General features: G+C 42.6%; 1 protein-coding gene across 11 annotated transcripts in view; it reads left to right on the top strand.

The window, feature by feature from the left end:
- Nucleotides 1-22,266, top strand: part of LOC149146556 (magnesium transporter MRS2-3-like) — a 283,631-nt gene that overhangs the window by 57,376 nt on the left and 203,989 nt on the right. For all 11 annotated transcript variants that reach the window (XR_016265195.1, XR_016265196.1, XM_089452972.1 and 8 more), the window contains exons 2-3: nucleotides 18,077-18,349; nucleotides 18,725-18,853. Coding sequence is in view for 9 of the 11 variants with exons in the window: in XM_089452972.1 (XP_089309098.1) it covers nucleotides 18,077-18,349; nucleotides 18,725-18,853 (402 nt within the window). In the remaining 2 variants the exon portion in view is untranslated. The remainder of the gene's footprint in view (nucleotides 1-18,076; nucleotides 18,350-18,724; nucleotides 18,854-22,266) is intronic.

Genomic DNA, 22,266 nt, shown 5'->3' with positions numbered 1-22,266 from the left:
ATGAGTGCTCACACGCCACTTGAGTGGAAGTGGGGAGACATCGAGTTGTAGTCAGACGGACTACAGGCGATGAGGGGCAGGATCCTCGAGGTACCAAGCCTCTTGGATTAGACCTTGCTACAGGAGCCCCAAAGAGAAGTAGCAGTACTAGCATATGTCAGTAGAGACGGGTGTGGATGGAGCGATAGAGGGAGCTACAAAGCAGGATTCCCAGGATTGCATGAGGTAGCAGTGCGATAAGCATGAGTGTTGCACTAGTGCAGGTTGGCACAGAGAGGTGTGCAACGGTGCGAGATGCACAAAGTTGTTGCAGCAGCGCAGAGGTCAAAGAGGGAGCACTTGTCAGTGACAGAGGGAGCTTCAACATCGGGAGTGTCTCTAGCCTGACTGAGATGTCAGAGTTGGGAGATCAGTTACTTACTTCTCAGTAACTGAGTTGCAGTGCATCAGTTAGCTCTGGTAGTGGTATGGGCAGCAAGATGCAACATGATGAGAGGGGTTGCAATGCAGATGCAGCAGCGGCAGTGGCAGGGCCACAGGCAACAACACGGATGCAGAGGGAGTTGCAGTACGGATGCAGCAATGGCAGCAACAGAGCCATGGGTAGCAGTACAGGATGCAACAATGCAGATGATGGGCAGCAGGCCTAGCATCAGCACAGGGACCAATGCCAGATGATCAGGGTGATACTCAGTGAGGAGTATTGTTAGAGCACAGTCCTCGCTAAGGAGTGTTGATTTGGGGTAGCATTGGATGTGCTCTAGCCACGAAAATTGGTGGAGAGGCTAAGGCACATGTGATCTCTAATACCCAGAAAGGGTTTGGGAAAATTCTAAACAGTTTGGGAGATAATAAAATAATTAATATTTTTAATGGAATCCGTAAGTCTAAACTTAGGGAAAATAAAATATTAATGTGAATTAATATAAAACTATGTTAGAATGGTCCAAAAGTCATAGATCCAGCCAAATCTAATCTTAGCCATTGATTAGGGACTTAATCTTGGCCGTTGATATGACAAGGAGAAAAGTATAAGAGGGGCCTTGAGGGTCACTTGGAGAACACACCAAGAGATCAAGATTTCAACTTTCTAGCGCTGGTTTTGCTGAGAAAGTTGAGAGAGTGATTAGAGTTGCAGCTGAGGGGTAGTGAATACAGAAGCAGAGAGGCAGAGATAACATCGAGAGGATCAATGCAGAAGTCGGGAGAGAGGGACGCAGAAGCAGCTAAGGGTTCACACAGAGTCAGCTAGGGCTCACACAGAGGCAACCAGGAGTTGCGCAGTGCCTCAGAGGGCCAGCGTCGGTGACGTAGAGGGCTAGAGGACTGACGCAGTGCCTCCAGAGGTTGATGCAGGCCAAGCCAGAGTGACGCTGGGCTAATGCTGGGCCAGAGAGAGGCTGACGCAGTCCCTAGTGGCTGACACTGGGGTTTCGTGGGGTAGATTGGAGATGTGGAACTACCGGAGTGTTTATCCAGGGTTTCAGCCGAAATATCTGCTTTCGAGTAGAGAGGTGCTATTGCCAAGATTTTTCTCTATTGGGTGAGCCGGATTTGGCACCCAGATTGTATTCTGAAACTGCTTAATAAATCAAACCCTCAGAAAGCTGCACCGGTTTTCCCGCATTGGGTTTTTCTGAGGACATTAGTCCAAAAACAACGACGTCACTTGTGTGCTTGTTTTTGTTTCCTTCAATTGATGATCTGTAATGTGTTGAACATGTACTTTTGTTTATTTTCAGTATTTACATGGTAAACAACTTGTTAATTATTCAGAACAAGTAGGAAGGAATAAATGAGAAAGTACATGAAGGGTTTCTAACTGTTAGACTTAGAAACTTCAACAAGATATGCTGTATTGCCTGCATTTCTCAAATACCTTCCTCAGATGCTTGCAATGATCTTTTCTTTCCTTGGAGGCAACTATCAAATCATCTTGATAGATTTCCATGGTCTTCTCGATGAGGTCTTTGAAGGCGAAGTCCATGGCCCTTTGAAAGGTAGACCCAACATTAAGGAGGCCAAAGGGAATTATAAGGTACATGTATGTTCCCCATGGTGTAGTAAAAGCAATTTTCAAACGATCTTCCTCTTTGACAATGACTTGGTTGTATCTAGAGAAGCCATCCAAGAATGACATCATTTGAGACCCAGTTATTCTTTGTAGTAGGTTTTCCATGTTGGGCAAAGGGTAATTGTCCTTTAAGCATCCACAGTTAAGGTCCCTAAAGTCAATGCACATCCTGATATTACCAGTCTTTTTGCGAGTGATCTTAGGGTTGGAGATCCATGACGAATGTCTAATGGGGGCAATGATCCCTATGTCAACCATCTTTTGGAGCTTTTCCTTTATGAGAGGGGCGAGTTTTGGGTTCAACCGTCTTAGTTTTTGCTTAACAGGTTTCACCCTCTCCTTGAGAGGTATGGTGTGTTGGATAATCTCAGGGCCATATGCCTTTAAATCATCATATGACCAGGAAAAGACATCCTTAAACTCTCTTAGCAGGTTTTTGAGCTCCTCCTTTTCCCTTCTAGAGAGGTTTTTTCCAATCTTGATGATTTGGGGAGAGGTCACAGATCGTAGGTTTCGATCTAGCATGTCATGGTTTTCTTGGTTACTATTAGTAATGCTAGAATCATTCTTGTCAATGTGTTTCTTATTGAGAAGTGGGACCACACGGGGCCAAGTGGACCTAGTGCAGGTTCGAGAATGGAATGTAGCAATCAATGATGTGTGAAAATTTGAAAGCCCAAATTTCTACTGGAACAACTGATTCGGTTCCTTTTATTTGTTAATTACTGAACAAATTCTTTACTGCTTCCTACAACAACTATCGAAACTAATACACTGCAACCTTCACTAGTTAAAATTATATGCGGAAACAAGTAACTGAGCAAGAAATAAATAGACAACACATTACACAATTATTTTTGGACAAATGTGTGAAAATTCTATCGCTGCAGCAACTGATTTACTTCTCCTACTTATTTCATCATAAGTTATTCATGAAATTACTTCAACAAACATTAAAATAAATACTGCTGTAGATATCACACCGTAATGCAGAAACAAACATATGCACACATTGACACAGTTATTTTGGACTAATGTCCCCAGAAAAACTCAATGTGGGAAAATCGGTGCAACAAGGGAGGATTTTATTATTCAGCAATTTTCTTGTACTACAGGGTGCAAAACTGGCTTACCCATAGATAGACAAACTTCCAGCACTTTTCTAAACCCAGCGTAGGCCCTAATGACCTCTGCTACAGCCTGAAACCCTCTGCGTCAGCCTACTGAGGCTCTGCGCAGCCTCCTTGGGCTTTTGCGTCACTCCTGCAGCCTTTGCGTGGATGACGCAGCCCCTTCTGGCTCTGCGCAGTCTTTGCTGCCTCTGCGTCTGCCTCTTCTGCGCTGATCTCCCATCTCTCTGTTCCGTACTTGTTGCCTCCTGACTGCTCTCCAGACCACTGGTTCAATTTCTCAGCAAACCCCGCTCCAGAAATTGAACTGACTGGTCTCCCTCAATGTGTTCTCCAAGTGCCCCTCAAGCCTCCTCTTATACTTTTCCTGTTGACATCTCAATGACCGAGATTAAGTCCCTAATCAACAACTAAGATTAGATCTGGCTTGATCCATGTCTTTTGGACCCTTCTAACATAGATTCATATTAATACACATTAATATTTTATTTTCCCTAAGTTTAGACTTAGGTACTCCAGTAAAAATATTAATTATTTTAATATCTCTTGATCTGTTTAGAATCTGCCCAAACCCTTTTTGGGTATTGGAGATCTGATGTGCCCCAAACCTCTCCAGCAAATTTCGTGGCTAGAGCACATCTGATGCTACCCCAAATCAACACTCCCTCTTAGCGAGGATTGTGCTCTAGCAATACTCCTCACTGAGTATTAGTCTAATCATCTGGGATCGGTATTTGTGCTGATGCTAGGCTTTCCTGCCCAACATCCTCTGCACTGCTGCCTCTTGTACTACTGCCCATGACTCTGCTACTGCCACTGTTGCATCTGTATGACAACTCCCTCTGCATCTGTGCTACTGCTGGTCATTTCTCCCAACACTTCATTCACAGAGCAACTTCCTCTGCGTCTGTGCTGCTGCTGGTCCTTTCTCCCAACACTGCAACTCCCTCTACATCTGTGCTGTTGTTGGTCCTTTCTCGCAACACTACATTTGCACTACAACTCCCTCTTCATTCGTGCTGCTAACACACTACTCTTGGTAGGGGTTCTTTACCATCCCCATCTTTTCCCTGAAGTAGTCAAATTTTGACTTTCCAAGGGCCTTGGTGAGGATATCTGCGACTTGTTCCCCCGTAGGAGTGTAGCTCAACTGTACAGCTCCTCGTTGGACATAATCTCTAACAAAGTGACACCGAATATCAATATGCTTTGACCTATCATGAAATACTGGATTCTAAGAGAGTTTGATGCAACTCTGATTACCACACATGATCCTGGTCGCCTCCAGATTTCTTCTGAATAGGTTAACCAACAGTTTTCTAAGCCATATGGCCTCACACGAAGCTGTGCTCGCTGCCATATATTCTGCCTCAGACGAGCTCAGAGCCACAGACTTCTGTTTTCTACTGCACCAGGAGGTTATTCCCGATCCAATGTTGAAACAGTATCCAAAGGTACTTTTCTGATCCACTAAACTTCCTGCCCATTCTGCATCAATAAATCCACTCAACCTGATATCCTTCCCCTTGTTGTACAAGAGCCCATAATCAACTGTTCCTTGTAAATACCTGAGAACGTGCTTCGCTGCTGCCCAGTGAGCCCCCTTTGGTTACACCATGAACTGACTGAGGGTGTTGACAGCGTAGCAAATATCTGGCTTGGTATTGACTAGATATATTAGGGACCCTATGAGCTGTCGGTATAGGGTGGGATCGACATCCTTGTCTTCTAATGCATCAATCTTCTTCCAGTTGGTGATCATTGGCGTAGCTATAGGTCTACAATCTCCCATCCTGAACCTTTTTAGGATTTTTGTAGCATACCTTCCTTGCCCAAGGAAGATTTCTCTTTTCTGCTGCCAAACTTCCAACCCTAGGAAATAGTGCATTCATCCTAGATCCTTCATATCGAACTCTGTGGCTAGATTCTTCTTGCAGTCTTCAATGAGTCTGGATGATCTTATGAGGAAGAGATCATCCACATATAATACTAAGATAAGTGGCTTGCTCTCTACGACCAGATAGTAGAGATTCGGATCCACGTCACTCTTGACAAACCCCATCTTTTGCAAGTAGCCATCTATTCGACCATACCACGCTCTTGGTGCCTGCTTCAGCCCATACAAGGCTTTCTTCAGTCTGCATACATGAGACTTATTCTCATGAGTTTCAAAGCCCTCTGGTTGTTCAATGTATACTTCTTCTTCTATTACCCCTTTCATAAATGCCGCCTTGACATCCATCTGATGGATCTCCCATCCCATCTGGGCTGCAAGAGATATCACGGTCCTAATAGATGTATACCTGGCTACCGGGGCGAAGGTTTCCTCATAGTCAATCCCTTCCTTTTGAGCATACCCTATAGCCACAAACCTGGCCTTGTATTTTTCAATACCGCCGTTTGCAACATATTTGATCTTGTAGATCCATCTTGAACCTACCACAGATCTGTCTTGAGGCCTTGACACCACCTCCTAGACATTGTTTACCATTATGGAGTTATACTCCACCATCGCATCTAGCCAGACCTAATTCTGAGCTTCCTCCTTGAAGTTGGCAGGCTCTCCATCCTGAGCTACTAATGCCTGATACCTGTCTGGTTGTTTTCACTCCCTTTTACTGTTCCTTAGCTCTCCGATGAAGTTCTTTGCATCATGCAGAATTTGACGAAGTTCCCTGTTGGTTCTTCCTCTGCCAACAGTGCTTCTGTTCGCTCCTCTTCCTCATCCTGAGAATCTTCCTGATCTGAGGAAGGATTCTTCACTTTAGTTGGTTGAAGAGGCATGACCAACGGATCCTCTTTCCACTGCTCCTTGGAAGGCATTTTGCAAGATTTTCTGAAAGCTCTGTCCTCCATGAATTTTACATCTCATCGTACTGCTACCTTCCTGCTCCCTGGAAGATAGATCCTGTATGCCTTAGCGTTCTCTCTATATTCTGCCAGATACCCCTTTTCTGCAGTCTGATCCAGCGTCTTCCTCTTTTCTTCGGGTATGCAACAATATGCCAAACTCCCAAATATCCTGAAATAACCAACTTCAAGTGTCTTCCCAGTGAAGACTTTTTCTGGAGTAATCTTGCGCAATGCCCCATGAGGAGTCCTGTGCTGAATGTAGACAATTGTGTTGCATGCTTTTGCCCACAGGAATTTTGGCATATCCTGATCATATAGCATGGCCCTAGCTTCTTCTACAATTGTCCTATTTTTCCTTTCTGCCACCCCATTCTACTCCGGATTGTAGGGAGTTGTCCACTCCCTTCTGATGCCCTCCTTAGTGCAAAAATTAGTGAAGCCCTTATCGACATATTCTCCACCATTATCTGAGCGCAAGACTTTTATTTTCTTACCTGTTAGATTCTCCACTAGAGCCTTGAACTCCTTGAATCGATAGAAAACCTCATCCTTGGTTTTCAGAAAATAGATCCAAGTTTTCCTCGAGTGGTCACCAATGAAGGTAAGGAATACTCGGCATCGCTGAGAGTTTTGACGGACATAGGTCTGTAGATATTTGAGTGTATCAATCCTAGTACATTCTTGGCCCTGTGGTTGCTCCTAGGAAATGCTGCCTTGGCATACTTTCCTAGAGCACATCCCCTGCATACATCATCTCGTTCCGTACTCAGATCCGGAACTCCTGTTACAGTGCTCCTGAGAATTCTCAGAGCTCCATGGTGCAAGTGATCCATTCTTCTGTGCCATAGTTCGTTCAAGTCTTTGTTCCCATGACTGCCTATTAGTGCCATTGGGATTCTAGTTGTGATCTGTACAACTGATTACTTCTGATCCCAATCTGCACTTTCTTTTTCCAGCTCGGGTGTTTGATGTATACCTTTTCCTTGATGAAGTAGACGTCATAGCCCTTGCCTTGTAGTTGTGACACGGAAAGTAAGTTCATCCCCAATCCTGACACATGCAGCACATTTGTGGCACGGAACCGCTCTCCTGATTCTATTTGAAAAACTATGGTACCTTTTCCTACTGGAGTACATTTTGCCCTGTTCCCCATGGTGATCTGAAAGTTCATCTTGTCTTCTCAATATTCTGAGAAACACTCCCTGATTCCCGTCATATGCCATGAGGTTCCATTGTTTATATACCATACTTCTGATGATGCAGCACTAGTCATGCACACCACTTCTTCTTCCAACCTAGAAGCCAGCATAGAGAAATCAAAATCTCTCTCTTGTGCAATCTTCTGAAAATCTGTGTGAGTCCCTTGAGGTGGATGCCTCTGCATCGTGTTCTCGACCCATAACTGATTTTCCCTTTCTGTCTTTGATAACTTCCTCTGGTACCATGTGAAAATTCTATCACTGTAGCAACTGATATACTTCTCCTACTTATTTCATCATAAGTTATTCATGAAATTACTTCAACAAACATTAAAATAAATACTGTTGCAGATATCACACTGTGATATGCGCACATTGACACAGTTATTTTGGACTAATGTCCCCGGAAAAACCCAATGTGGGAAAACCGGTGTAGCAAGGGAGGATTTTATTATTTAGCAATTTTCTTGTACTACAGGGTGCCAAATTGGCTTACCCACAGATAGACAAATTTCCAGCACTTTTCTAAACCCAGCGTAGGTCCTATTGACCTCTGCTACATCCTAAAACCCTCTGCGTCAACTTACTGAGGCTCTGCGCAACCTCCTTGGGCTTCTACATCACTCCTATAGCCTTTGCGTGGATAACGCAGGTCCTTCTGGCTCTGCGCAGTCTCTGCTGCCTCTGCATCTGCGTCTGCCTCTTCTGCGCTGATCTCATGTCTCTATATTCGATACTTGCTGCCTCCGGACTGCTCTCCAGACCGCTGGTTCAATTTCTCAGCAAACCCCGCTCTAGAAATTGAAATGATTGGTCTTCTTTAATGTGTTCTCCAAGTGCCCCTCAAGCCTCCTCTTATACTTTTCCTGTTGACATCTCAACGACTAAGATTAGATTTGGCTTGATCCATGTCTTTTGGACCATTCTAACACAGATTCATATTAATACACATTAATATTTTATTTTCTCTAAGTTTAGACTTTGGAACTTCATTAAAAATATTAATTATTTCAATATCTCCTAATCTGTTTAGAATCTGCCCAAACCCTTTCTGGGTATTGGAGATCTTATGTGCCCCAAACTCTCCACCAAATTTCGTGGCTAGAGCACATCCGATGCTACCCCAAATCAACAAAATGTCCCAGGAAAACCCAATGTGGGAAAACCGGTGCAGGAACTGAGGATTTGTATTATTAAGCAGTAGTTTTCTGAATACAGTCTCTGGATGCCTTGCTGGCTATTGAGTACAGAAAATATGACTTATAGAAGATTAGTTAGAAATACCTCACACTATCACTGGCGATCCTGACTGATCCAACCACAGAATGGCTTGTCCCTTGTTGCCTCTGCGCTGCCTCTGTGTAGGCCCAGCGTCACAACTTCTAGGGACAATGTCACCTCTTCTACTGATCGATTTGCCTTTGAGACTTCGATTTTGTCCTCTCGACCTCACACCTCGGATTTTGGCTTCAGAAATCGACCTCTCCAGCAAAAAAACAGATCTCCTCAAGGCTCTGCACTGCCTTTGCGTCAGCCTACGCTGACCAGCGTAGCCTTTGCGCTACCTCTCTCAGATCTCTCTCTGCCTCCTCTGCTGAGTATTCCCGGATTAGGAGAAATCTCCAACCGGAACTATCCCTACCCTCACTGCAAGAAATCACTTCGAACTTCTCTCTAGCAACTATTGTGCTACTATCTTGTTGTACCCGACATAGGCCCTGAAATGCTTGACAGACTTGACAAGGGTGTATGCTTGTTTTTCGGTGATGGTGTATCTTGTTTCAGCGTCATGAAGCCGTTTTCTCATAAAATCTGTTGGTCTCTCATCCCCATCATCGTCCTTTTGCATAAGTATCCCAACAATAGTGTCTTTAGAGGCAAAGGAATAGATGATAAAATCCTTATTGTTATCGGGGCTAACAAGGACGGGAGTTGAAGCAATCCTTTTCTTTATTTCCTCAAAGGCTTCATTTGTTGTAGGATCCCACATGTACGGGGTGTTTTTCTTCAAGAGGTCACTCATTGGTTTGACAATTTCAACAAAATTTGGTATGAATCTTCTCACAAAATTGATTTTGCCGAAGAATGACCTTAAAGCGTCTTGATTTTTGGGATAAGGAATATTGCTAATAGCTTGGATTCTCTCGGGGTCGATGCTAATCCCATCTTTGGAGACCACATGTCTAAGAAATTTACCTTTGTCCACACCAAAGATTGACTTTTTAGGATTAAGAGATATGCTGTATTTCCTGCATTTCTCAAATACCTTCCTCAGATGCTTGCAATGGTCTTTTCTTTCCTTGGAGGCCACGGTCAAATCATCTTGATAGATTTCCATGATCTTCCTGATGAGGTCTCTGAAGGTGAAGTCCATGGCCCTTTGAAAGGTAGACCCAATGTTAAGGAGGCCAAAGGGCATTCTAAGGTACATGTATGTTCCCCATGGTGTAGTAAAAGCAGTTTTCAAGCGATCTTCCTCTTTGACAATGACTTGGTTGTATCTAGAGAAGCCGTCCAAGAACGACATCATTTGAGACCCAGTTATTCTTTGTAGTAGGTTTTCCATGTTGGGCAAAGGGTAATTGTCCTTTAAGCATCCACGGTTAAGGTCCCTAAAGTCAATGCACATCCTGATATTACCAGTCTTTTTGCGAGTGATCACAGGGTTGGAGATCCATGACGAATGTCTAATGGGGGCAATGATCCCTGCGTCAACCATCTTTTGGAGCTCTTCCTTTATGAGAGGGGCAAGTTTTGGATTCATCCGTCTTAGTTTTTGCTTAACAGGTTTCACCCCCTCCTTGAGAGGAATGGTGTGTTGGATAATCTCAGGGCTATATGCCTTTAAGTCATCATATGACTAGGAAAAGACATCCTTAAACTCTCTTAGCAAGTTTTCGAGCTCCTCCCTTTCCCTTCTAGAGAGGTTTTTTCCAATCTTGATGATTTGGGGAGAGGTCACAGATCCCAGGTTTAGATCTAGCGTGTCAGGGTTTTCTTGGTTACTATTAGTAATGCTAGAATCATTCCTGTCAAAGTGTTGCTCATTGATGACATCCTTCTCTCTTGAGTGGGAACTTTCATGGTCTTGCAGGAAGTTATTTATGTCTTGGTCATCTTCAAAAACAAGCTAGTGTTCTTCATAGTCAGGGATGGAAGGTCTATGAATTGTATCAATGATGCATCTGCCTTTTCTTGCAACATCATGAGGGATAATTGTGGAAGTGGAAGCGGCCACAACCAATGTGTTAGCCATGTCATTCAAAGTTTTGTCGAATGATCGGAAAGATAAATCATCGAACCCTTTAAGCATGTGAGTGATTCTTTCTTTGTAGGGTTTCAATTTCTCATCCTTTGTGTCAAAAGTTCCCCTAATTTGTGATATAACTAGATCAGAATCCCCTATTATGATTAATTTTTGAATCCCTCTAGATTTGACTACTTCAAGACCCAAAAAAGGGCCTCATACTCGGCAATGTTAGTGCAAGTGAATTGGAATCTTATTGAAAACAAAAGATATTCTTTGTATGTAGAGATGATCACAATGCTAGCCTTCGACCCAGATTTGGAATGTGCCCAATCAAAGTACATTACCCATAACCTCGGGTGAGGAGGGGCAGCAACATGTTCATCTTTGAAAAGCCTCCATTCCCCAATGTTGTCACTCTCTTCTTTTAGGTTACTTTCATCTTCGTGAGACGAGGCAATCATAGGGGTAGAGAATTCATGTCTAGGAATCGATGCATAAGAGTTTTCTTTCCATGGGAGATAGATGACGGAGCCATCTTCATTCATGGATAGATTGAGATCCTCAATCAATTTTTTGGACACAATCATTCCCCATGTTGGGGGGGTTTCTACCACAACTATATTGATGGAGAATCTTTTTTCTAGATATGTATGAAGAAAGGTTTTTACCCCTTCCATGATCCCACACACCTTAATCTTGTCGGAGTTCAAAATCATCTTAGAGAAACCTTTCCTTGAAAGCTTGAGTCCTAGATTTTTCATAACGCTTGAAGGCATGATGTTGATAGGGCTACCAGAATTTAGGATGCAATTCCTTAAGGTGAATCCATTTAATCCAAAGGTGATGTAGAATGGGTTGCTTATATCCAAGGCTATCCTTAATGGGACTTCACTTCGGAGGATGGTTAGGGTAAAGCATCTTCTTCATTAGGGGAAAGATCCTCATCATCGGATGAACTATCTTCCTCGACCCGGAGCATGTTGATAGATGTTTGCCTCATAGATTGATCAAGGTCAAATATGATATTTTGGGCTTGGAAAAGGCTATCAGGTTGCTTATTTCGGGTATCAAAAGCTAGCTTTCCTGTGAAGGAATTCAGGTACACCGCCAAGGTTATTTCTTTTGGAGGGGTTAAGTTATATGGGAAGGCATGAATGACATAATTAAACTTGTGATTGAATTCAGTAACAGATTCATCATTCCTTTTTTCGATAGACAAGAACCCTTTGTATAATTGAACCACATCCTTTTCATGGTACCATCTATTTTCGAATGTTTCAAGAAACTCCTCATATTAAGATACAAATGATGCGGGAAGGGAAAAATACCATTCATGGGCCTTTCCTATAAAGCTTGTGGCAAAGGCAATTATGTGGTTGAACTCATTATAAGATCCCACATGTCAGGCCCTCAACTCTTAGAAGGTGCTCCTGAGGATCCTCCTCCCCACTAAATGTAGGTATGTCACCATCTTCAGGCAGGGGGGTGAATAGTGCCCCAATCACTTTTGAAAGGTTGAGAGGCATGAAGATTTTATGCTTATGTTTCAACCTCTTGAGCTTCCTATCAAAGAAAGAGACACGGGATTCATGTTTTTCTCTACGATGATAGGTTAGTGTCTCAAGGCCTTCCATTATTAGATGGAGATCGTGGAGTTGCCAGAGGAATATTAAGAAATGTCGTTAGTGAATCAATGGCTCGATGATTCACCAAGGAGGCAGACCTACTTCGTTCCCCGACAACGGTGCCAAAAATGTTACCACTAAAACCAACAGGGGACCTAAAAAGGGTTCCTAAGAGGGCAACTGCTAGGTTAAGGGAAATGGTGGAGGCTTAGCCCACTGTCACCACAATTAAGTCTCCCTGCTCTTTACGAACTTTCACCGATGAGAGGAGTCCCGGTAGTGTAGGGATCACTTGTAAAGTATATGTCAATGGATAGGTGGAAAGTGACCCTAGAAACCCCTTCCCAAGGATGAAGTGAAGAATGGAACTTGCTCTTTAAGCGAGGGACTTGATCTTCCAGGGGTAAGGGGTCAGAATTGGAGTGTTGAGGGCGGAGGAATAGGCTTATAGACCAGGTTGTCAATCCTTATAATCCTTGGGAAAATTGGATTCCCAAATAGTCTTGAATAAATAATCTTTATTGAGAAGTGGGACCACACAGGGCCAAGTGGACCCAGTCCAGGTTCGGGGATGGAATGTAGCAATCAATGATGTGTGAAAATTTGGAAGCCCAAATTTATACTGCAGCAACTGATTAAGTTCCTTCTATTTGTTAATTACTCAACAAATTCTTCACTGCTTCCTACAACAACTATTGAAACTAATACACTGCAACCTTCACCAATTAAAATTATATGCGGAAACAAGTAACTGAGCAAGAAAGAAATACACAACACATTACACAATTATTTTTGGACAAATGTCCCTAGAAAAACCCAATGCGGGAAAACCTGTGCAACAATTTGGGAAAATTTGTATTATTAAGCAACAATTTTTTGAATACAGTCTTTGGATGCCTTGTTGGCTATCCAGTACATAGAATATGACTGACAAAAGATTAGTTAGAAATACCTCACACTATCACTGGCGATCCCGACTGATCCAGCCACAGAATGGCTTGTCCCTTGTTGCCTCTGCGCTGCCTCTGCGTAGGCCCAACGTCACAACTTCTAGGGACAACGTCACCCCTTCTACTGATCAATTTGCCTCTGAGACTTTGATTCTGTCCTTCCTGTCTCACACCCCGGCTTCCGGTTTCAGAAATCGACCTCTCCAACAAAAATACAGATCTCCTCAAGGCTCTACGCTGCCTCTGCATCAACCTATTGATTTGGGGTAGCATCGGATATGCTCTAGCCACGAAATTTGGTGGAGAGGTGGGGGCACATGAGATCTCCAATACCCAGAAAGGGTTTGGGTAGATTCTAAACAGATCAGGAGATATTAAAATAATTAATATTTTAATAGAGTACCTAAGTCTAAACTTAGGGAAAATAAAATATTAATGTGTATTAATATGAATTTGTGTTAGAATGGTCCAAAAGACATGGATCAAGCCAGATATAATCTTAGTCGTTGATTAGGGACTTAATCTCGGCAGTTGAGATGTCATCAGAAAAAGTATAAGAGGAGGCTTGAGGGTCACTTAGAGAACACACTAAGGGAGATTAGCCAGTTCAATTTTTGGAGTAGGGTTTGTTGAGAAATTGAACCAGTGGTCTGGAGAGCAGTCAGGAGGCAGATCTATGCTCTGATACCTCCTACCTCTGTAACAGATGTAGGGTTTTTCCCCTGGTGTCATAGATTGCTAGCTCCACAGGCTGAGCCAGATCTATGCTCTGATACCACTGTAATATCCCTAACTCGGAATATTCCTCAAACCCCAACAAAACTCTAACCAAATACGTGCAAATGATATAATAACCAGGAAGCTCAAAATGACAAAATAACAGTGGTACAACATATAATAGTGTAAACAGGAAATATAAGCAGATACTCAAGAAATGCAGCGAGAAATGCTAAGCCATTTTATTATACTGAGCAATAAAATGAGTACAGGAGGTGATCAGAAAGATGGCACCTCGACTTGCACAAGGCAAGTGAAGAAATATACTCAGAATAGCAAAGAATGGCCTCTCTCAGAACTGCGTGGATGCTGTTGCTAGAAAACAAATGATGATTTGGGGCTGTTCCCCTCCTCGGAAAATGCTGAAACTCTGGAGTCGGGCTCTACTCAAGAAACCCAGAAAAACCCAGAAAGCTCTCCTGGAATAGCCGACCCCTGAAAATCACCGCCTTGGGGTTCTACGCAGTTCCTCACAGCTTTGCGCTGCCATTGAAGAAAACCCCTCTAAACTCTGCTTGAAACTCTGCCAAAAATCCTCCAATAGACAAGGGCTGGTCCCCTACTCAATCACCCAGCATAAATCCTCCTGCAAACCCCAATCCAACACTACTACCAGAAAGAACTGCGTCCCTCTCTCAGTGCTGCGTGGTCCTCCAAAACGCTGATGAAACTGCTGCTGGAATGCTGATAAAACCACTGCTGAAATGCCAATGGAAATACCTTGCTCGAGCAGGTACTCGAAGTCCCCCGGGGCTAAGGGTGAGATCTCCGAACGGAGACACTTAATGCACTAAACAGTGCTGCAGACTAGCTAAACAGCCAGCGTGCTTAGAAGTCGAAACGATTAGCTCAAAATGCACATAACTCAATGATCAAAATGAGGGGGCTCCTCTCTCTATTATAGCCCTCGCCTCTCTAAATCCCAAGGCTCACCTCCTCCCGCGTGGTTCCCCTCTTGCCACGTGTTCCTTCCCTCCTGCGCAGTCTCTCCATGTGTCTGCGTGGGCTCCATTTCTGCGTCCCCCCTTTGGCCCCCTTGGCTTCCCCCTTGGCTTCCCTTTAAGTCACAACGTTGTGCTACTAGGAAGTGACTTTCTATTCTAAAAGTGAGTTATGTCCCCCGTCCTCACTTTTTTATTTACAATTAACTATAGAAGGCAAAAACTGAACAAAATAGAATATTCCAATTAGCCATGGCTAATTAGGAATATTACACACAACGACTGTTGATCTGCAAGGGAATTTGAACTTCTTGAGACTAGAAGTTCCCTGAGGTAAATTTTCCCTCTGTGTGTGCTTTTCTTCCTCCGGACGCTAGTTCTGCTCTAGCAAACTGCTGCGTCTAGGTAGAGATTTTCTCTGCGAAAAAATACTGACTGCTCTCTCTGCCTCTGGAAACCCTCGATCTGGGAATTGTTCTGTCCCTCTCTCAGAAAAAATCGATTCTCCTCAAGAATTCAACCTCTTGGCCAAGGCGACTGCGCTGCCTCTGGGGTTTCAATTTGCTGCCCCTCAATGAACAACGAAACTGCCTCTTTCTTCGCTATAGAGTTCTTCGACTGACCATTTGTGCTCTAATACCATGTGAAAATTCGGCAAACCCCAAATCCTATTGCAGCAATTGGAAATAATTCTCCTAATTGTTAAATTAATTCTTAACAATTTATTTACTGTATGTTACAAAAAATACTGAATCAATCAAACTACAACCTACACAAATAAACTGCGGAAGAAATAAACACAGGAAGAAATACTAGCACACACACATAAAATGACAAAATTATTTTTGGATCAATGTCCTCGGAAAAACCCAACTCAGGAAAACCGGTGCAACAACTGAGGGTTTTGTTATTATGCAGTAGTGAAATAATCTGATTACAATTGGATGCCGAAACTAGCAATCCTACAGAGAAATACTAGCAAGAAAATCTAGCGAAGAGAAATTCCTCACTCCACAGGGAAATCCCGACACTGACCTCAGCTCAAATTGAGTTGGCCAAACTACCTTTACGCAGTCACTGCGTCACCCTAGTGCAGTTGCTGCTGCTCTCAGCTTGGAATAGTTTCTCCTCAAGCTGTTTGACCAGTTGCTGTTTGGGAAAACATCTCTCCTGGCCTTTGGAACCTCTGCCCAACTTCTGGCACTGAAATTATTCTTCTCCCCAACAATTCGACTTTGCCTCTAGAGGCTACTGCACTACTCTACGTCAGCCTTACTGTGGCTCCTCTGCCTCTCTGCAAATGCACTTATCGGATTTGGAATCCTTCCTCCGGTTTCAACTTTCACTGTCCCTGCCCTCTCTCACTCCTTCGAGTCCTCTGGCTCTCTCTCCGGCAACTGAATGCTGCTACTCAAGAAAGTGGTTTGCTCATGAAATTGAACTACACAAGTGATTTCTCCAAGCCCCATTGACTTCTTATAATCCTCTGTTGAGACTTCAACGACCAAGATTAGATCTTAATCTATGGCTAGGATTAACTTGAAGTCGATCCGTGTGAGTTTCTAGAACATTCACACCATATCTTAATCAATTATGATTAATTTTTTATATTCCTTAACTTTAGACTTATGAAATATTTAAACACTGACTAATAATCTAATTAAGTCATTTCTAAGCGGAATTTCTAGATATAATTTCTGGGTTTTGGAGATCTCATGTATTCTAGCCTCTCCACAAAATCTCAAAGCTAGAACACATCCGATGCTAGAAAAACTAACAGCTGGCTCCATTCACCCTCCATGATTTGCCTTTTGCGTCCCTAGAGAATTACGCCCCTACTAGTGAATAGCCTACAATTTTAACTCTTCAGATGTTTGAAATGATCTCCCTATTGCTCTCCTAGGGTGACACTCGAAGTTCACCGAAGGTAGAGTTGGAATTTCCGCTTGGAAATCCCTTGTGCTAAGCAGCACTGGTTGTCTTGGCTGAACAACTCAAGAGAACTAATGTTGGATTGTAAAAATGACCAAAAGATGTCAAAGTGAGGCCCTCAAGCTCTCCTTATAGTTTGCTGGAATCTTCTCTCTCTTGTGCCCCCCACTCTCCCTAATTCACACTTTCTTCTCTTTTCTCTCTCTTCCAAGAATGCAAATTCCCTCCTTGGGTCGAATTTCTCTCTCTTGTGGCCCCCACCTTCCACTAGAGCCGCAGATTTTCCTTTTATCTCCTAATCCCTATGCTGGAAATGTCTCCTCTTTCTAAAATTGTCTCTAATGTGAAAAATCAAAATTGGGGACATTACACAAAAGTGGCCTTAAAACTAATTAGCAGTCCGAACAAAAATTGAATCTATGCAAAGGAAATGTATTACAACAAGGAGAGTATATGAGGCGCAAGGAAGAGAAGGTACAACAGTGGCAATAAACCTCCTAAGCGTCCTTGTCCCATTTGAATTGCAGCGTTTGAAATCACCAGTGATAATTTATAAATGCTGTCTCAGAATTGTTATAGATCCAGAAGTTGATTTACTAATCCAAATCATAGATCTGATAAAAAGCTTATTGTACTTTTCTCTCCTTGTCCGGTGTGCCTCTAAAGAAGACGATAAGGACAACAAAAAAAGTCATAGACCTTCTTATTGTTATAAAATTTGCAAAATTTACACCAAAATTGTTAGATATGTTGAAAGAGGGATTTGTAGAGCAACTTTCATTTCCAGTTGAATTTACCTTGTTGGTTAATATTCATTCATTTTTAGAATGGATTTTAACATTTATACTATCAGATACACTGTTTGCCAGACAATTAGCATTAAATATCAATATTCACTTTGATGTTTTGAAATAGTTTATGAAAATTCATGAAATTTATCTAATCTCTGATGGATTGTCCTTCTAAGCTTTGCTTCTTTCCAGAACTTTAGCTAATTTGATGGGTAAATGCAAAAAATGATTTTTTATTTTTATTTTCAGGCATATTGCATTGCATTTAGTGTTCTGTTCTTGTCCTTTCAAACTTGTGCTTATTGAGAGTTCTCCAGGCATATCTTTCATATCAATCAGAGTACAATGCATATATGGAAATCAATCCGACAATGATTAAGACTGACTATCACTGGTGGAAGTCTGTTCTGTATTGTTGATAAAACATATTTTTTCATCCCAAGGAAATAAAGAGTGATATCTATTCTTCAAAGCCTGCATGAAGTCACATGAATGTTAAACATGGAATTGGTTTATTGTAAGCAGCTAAATCAGTTTCTTGTGGTTTGATGAAGGTACCTGAGAAGGGTGAAGGTGGCCTTAGAGACTATGCTAGTCAGGCAGTGGAATCTACAATAAATGAGAAGGATGAGCATCTTTGCAGAAGAAACAGTCACCGTAAACCTTCCTTTCTGGATGTATCCCCTGATCTGTCTTCTTCTCAAGCAGAAGGTCCAAGGTCTCAAGTTTCAGTCTCTGCAAGTCAGCTTGATCCAGCTGGTCTTCCATTCGAGTTTCTTGCACTAGAAACATGTCTTGAAGCAGCATGTAGCTGCCTTGAGATTGATGTTAGTATTCTTCTGTTATACTGTAGTATCATGGCTAGTTCTTTTAGATTCCATTTCAACGAGTAATTATTCTGTTTTATGCTGTGTGCCTCAAATATTTATCAGCTTGGTGTCTTTGTTCACGAGTAGATATTAATAATGGATATAAACAACACATGGAGGATGCACTTTGTTAATGCTATTTTTGACTCTTCAATAAAAGATAGCAGGTGGTTTTGAATTTTATTCTGGGGTGTTTGAAACAGATATAGTCAGTACCTTTTGTTTTACCAACAGACATGCCTTTCACTTCTCTTTGCTTCTCTATTTCAATCTTGTCTAAATTGGGAATAGGAATTGCTTTGGAAGATGTTAATTCTGTGAATCATGATGTAGACTGAGACATTGGAGCATGAGGCATATCCAGCATTGGATGAGTTGACGGTCAAATGCAGTACGCTCAATCTTGAAAGAGTAAGACAGATAAAAAGTCGCTTGGTGGCTATTTCTGGTCGAGTCCAAGCGGTAAGTATAAAATTTCTTTTGTTAGATTAATTTTGAAATTTCATTTTTTACCAAACTTCGTAGCAAAACTTAACATGGATATGCTAGAAAGATTCAAACGGTTGCAGAAGAGGGAGAGTGACTAAGATTGTGATTTGGCCAATTTTTACAATTATGTTCTTATCCAAAATGAAGATTCACCTAAATATAGATGGAACAATGTAATGTATTGTGAGAGACCATAGCAATCACTTTTGGGCCCATTGAAGAAGCTCTCTGAAAAATAGATAAGATCTTGTATTTATAGAAAATCATTTATAACAATGCTAGTATCTAATGTTGTATTTAATTATTTAATAAAAACTTTGACAGAAGAAAAGGAGACCACATGAATCTAAAGATAAAAGTCGTTTAGACACCATAGAAAATTGGACATAATGTTGGCAGGAGTGGTACCTGTTTCCGAACAAACTAGTGGGATTGCCAGGTCCTTGCAACCTTCTAAGATATTGGCACAGACAGGATAAGGGCCTAGTGTCACCTCAACCCAAGTCCTTTTTTGCCACAATTTAGCAGGCCTAGTGCAAAGCCCCACTAGGTGGAACTAGACCTTAGCGCAACAAGAGAAAGGGTTGCCATTGTCACCTCAACAACCTTTCTCATACTCTTTAGTGGTATTTTAACACAAAGGAGGCTTCCCTAATTCACCTAAAGGATAAACAACTACTATGGCTCAAGGTGGTGTATAAGAAGTCTATAATATAAAATAGAGCACTGGCAATGCCTAGAAAGACCTATTATGCCACAAGTACTCAGTTACTTGACCAAAGATATGGCTATTATAAGTTATGGTTTTATTGATTTGCAATGGTGGGGTGTACAATGTCATATAATAGACAAAGAAAAGGCCTTTCTAGGATAATCAACAAAGGGGAATAAAGGTCTTCCATTAAACACCTAGGGTTAGGGCTACTAATGGAATATTATGGCTGAAAGGTATACATAAACAACAAATTAGGATGATGTCAGCCCTAAGTGCAGGACTAGTGAAGGGCAACAAGTCTACTACGAGAGGTAGTTTGGTTAGAGCTCAAGGCTGATCTTTTAAGGGACAAATGAAGCAGCCAAGAGGGCTTATTACACAACCTTAGTTCACTGTATAGAGAAGGACTTCTTTAGTGGAAAGAGGGAATCCTCTGTGCCCTAGCCTTGCCATCATTGTAGCAACAGAGGAAGGCAGAAGTGGGCATACCAAAGAGTTATTCACAAACGGAGTTGTGAACAACGGATTGAAGACCCTGTTGTTGATTTGGGGTAGCATCAGATGTGCTCTATCCATGAAAATTGGTGGAGAGGCTAAAGCACATGAGATCTCCAAGACCCAGAAATGTTTTGGACAGATTGTACCCGGTTTGGGAGATAGTAAAATAATTAATATTTTTAATGGAGTTCCTAAGTCTAAACTTAGGAAAAATAAATATTAATGGGTGTTAATATAAAACTGGGTTAGAATGTTCCAAAAGTCATTGATCAAGCCAAATCTAATCTTAGCCGTTGATTAGAGATTTAATCTCGGCCGTTGAAGGACCAATGAGAAAAGTATAAGAAGAGGCTTGAGGGTTAGTTGGAGGACACACCAGAGTGATCAGTGATTCATTTTGCTAGAGTGGGGTTGCTAAGCAAAAGTGAGTCGGTGATCAGCAGTGAGGGGCAGTGAGTACTGGGCAGAGAGGCAGAAACAATGCCAAGAGACCAACGTAGAAGCAGAGAGCAAGAGGTAGCAACTGGTTTAGACTATGCAGAGCCTAGCAGAGACAATGTAGAGACTAGAGGGACTGCATCATCCACGCAGAGGCTGCGGGAGTGACTCAAAGGGTCCCAAAGGCTGTGCAGTACCTCAGAGGGCTGACATAGAGGGGTTTGAGGCTGACGCAGAGGTCAAAAGAGCCAATGCAGAGCTTCAGAGACGTTGGAGAGGGTTTTGTGGGACATGTTTTCTGAATACCTATTTCCGAATAGAGAGGTATTTATGCCGTGTATTTTTTCTCTGTCGGGTGAGCCGATTAGGCACCCAATTGTGCTCAAGGAAATAATGCATAATAATAGAACCACAGAATAGTTGCACCTGGTTTCCCGCATTGGATTTTTCCAGAGACATTTGTCCAAAAATAATGGTGTCACTTGTGTGTTTGTTTTCTTTCAGCTGTCGATCTGTAGATGTTGTGACTGTATTGTGTTTATTTCGGTATTTAAATGTTTTAAATAACTTGTTCAGAATTTACAAGTAGAAGAAATTAACCAACAGAATACAGATTAATTTTTTAACGGATAGACTTAGAAAATTCACCATGGTATCAAAGGGTGGTTGCAGATCACCGGAGAGCTGAAGGCATCAGCTAAGTAGAGCATTTGTAGTAGAATTAGCTGTCCCAAGTGACAGTAGCTGATCTTTGCAGAAGCAACAGAGGAAGGGTTGACGCAGAGGGACTGCATCATCAGTTCGGGCCAGAGAGAGGCTAGCACAGAGGCTGAGGAGGGAAAAAACAGGCTCACGTAGAGGCCAGGAGGGTTGACGCAGTTGGCTGAGGGAGCTGTTTTGTCGGTGCCGAGATTGTGTAGAGCCAAGAGGCTCATTCCTTCAGTTGCTGGGGCGAAGGAAGTTGTGGATAGTTTGCGGGAGCGAAGCTGGTGGGGTACTGTGGTTAGAACAGTGCCTAACAGGGAAAAACCAAGGTAGAAGGAGTTGCTTCCGAGGCAGATTTCTGGCCAAGGAATCCGGATCAACGTTGCAGTTGCATAGACGATCGGAGAGGGGCAACTTGACAGTTGGCAGAATGATTTCCACGAGGGACTCAGAGGGAGTCCAAAAGAGAACTTCCAGACGGGAAATATAGAGACTAAGAGGAGTCGAACCAAGAACTTCCAGACGGGAAGTAGAGAGACTCAGTAGGAGTTGAATCGAGAACTTCCAGGCAGGAAGTAGAGAGACTCGGAGGAGTCGACAGAGAAGAGCAAAGAGATGGCCGTGAATGGGCTGAGTGTTGGCTTAGTGGGCCCTGACCTAGGTTCAACGTTAGTTTAGCCAAACAAATACCTACACTACCGGCCCTTTCGGCATCAATCCGTGGAGTGCGGATTGAAGTCTCACCTGAAGCAGTATGGGGGGATGCTGGAACCAAGTTTCCGCACCCAGAGATGGTAGTGATGTCACTTTAGGTCCTAGTTCTACCTTCGCGCAGATCGATAAGCCTTTTAGGGCTTATCGATATACTTCTCTTATTCGGCCTCTAGACCACCTTACAGGCTCTAACTACCCTGCGCACACAGCTGTAGGGGTCCGCGAACTCAGCTGTGGACTTCTACCTTAGGCCTCTGTGCACACAACTGCAGAGCCTCTCTTCTACTCTAAGACTCTTCGCTCTTAGCTCTTATTG

Source organism: Pinus tabuliformis, chromosome X (genome assembly GCF_031772625.1).
Source record: "Pinus tabuliformis cultivar Carrire ecotype Pingquan chromosome X, CPIR1, whole genome shotgun sequence".
Classification (NCBI taxonomy): domain Eukaryota; kingdom Viridiplantae; phylum Streptophyta; class Pinopsida; order Pinales; family Pinaceae; genus Pinus; species Pinus tabuliformis.
The sequence above is the reverse complement of the archived record's forward strand: the minus strand, read 5'-3'. Positions and strand labels throughout refer to the sequence as shown.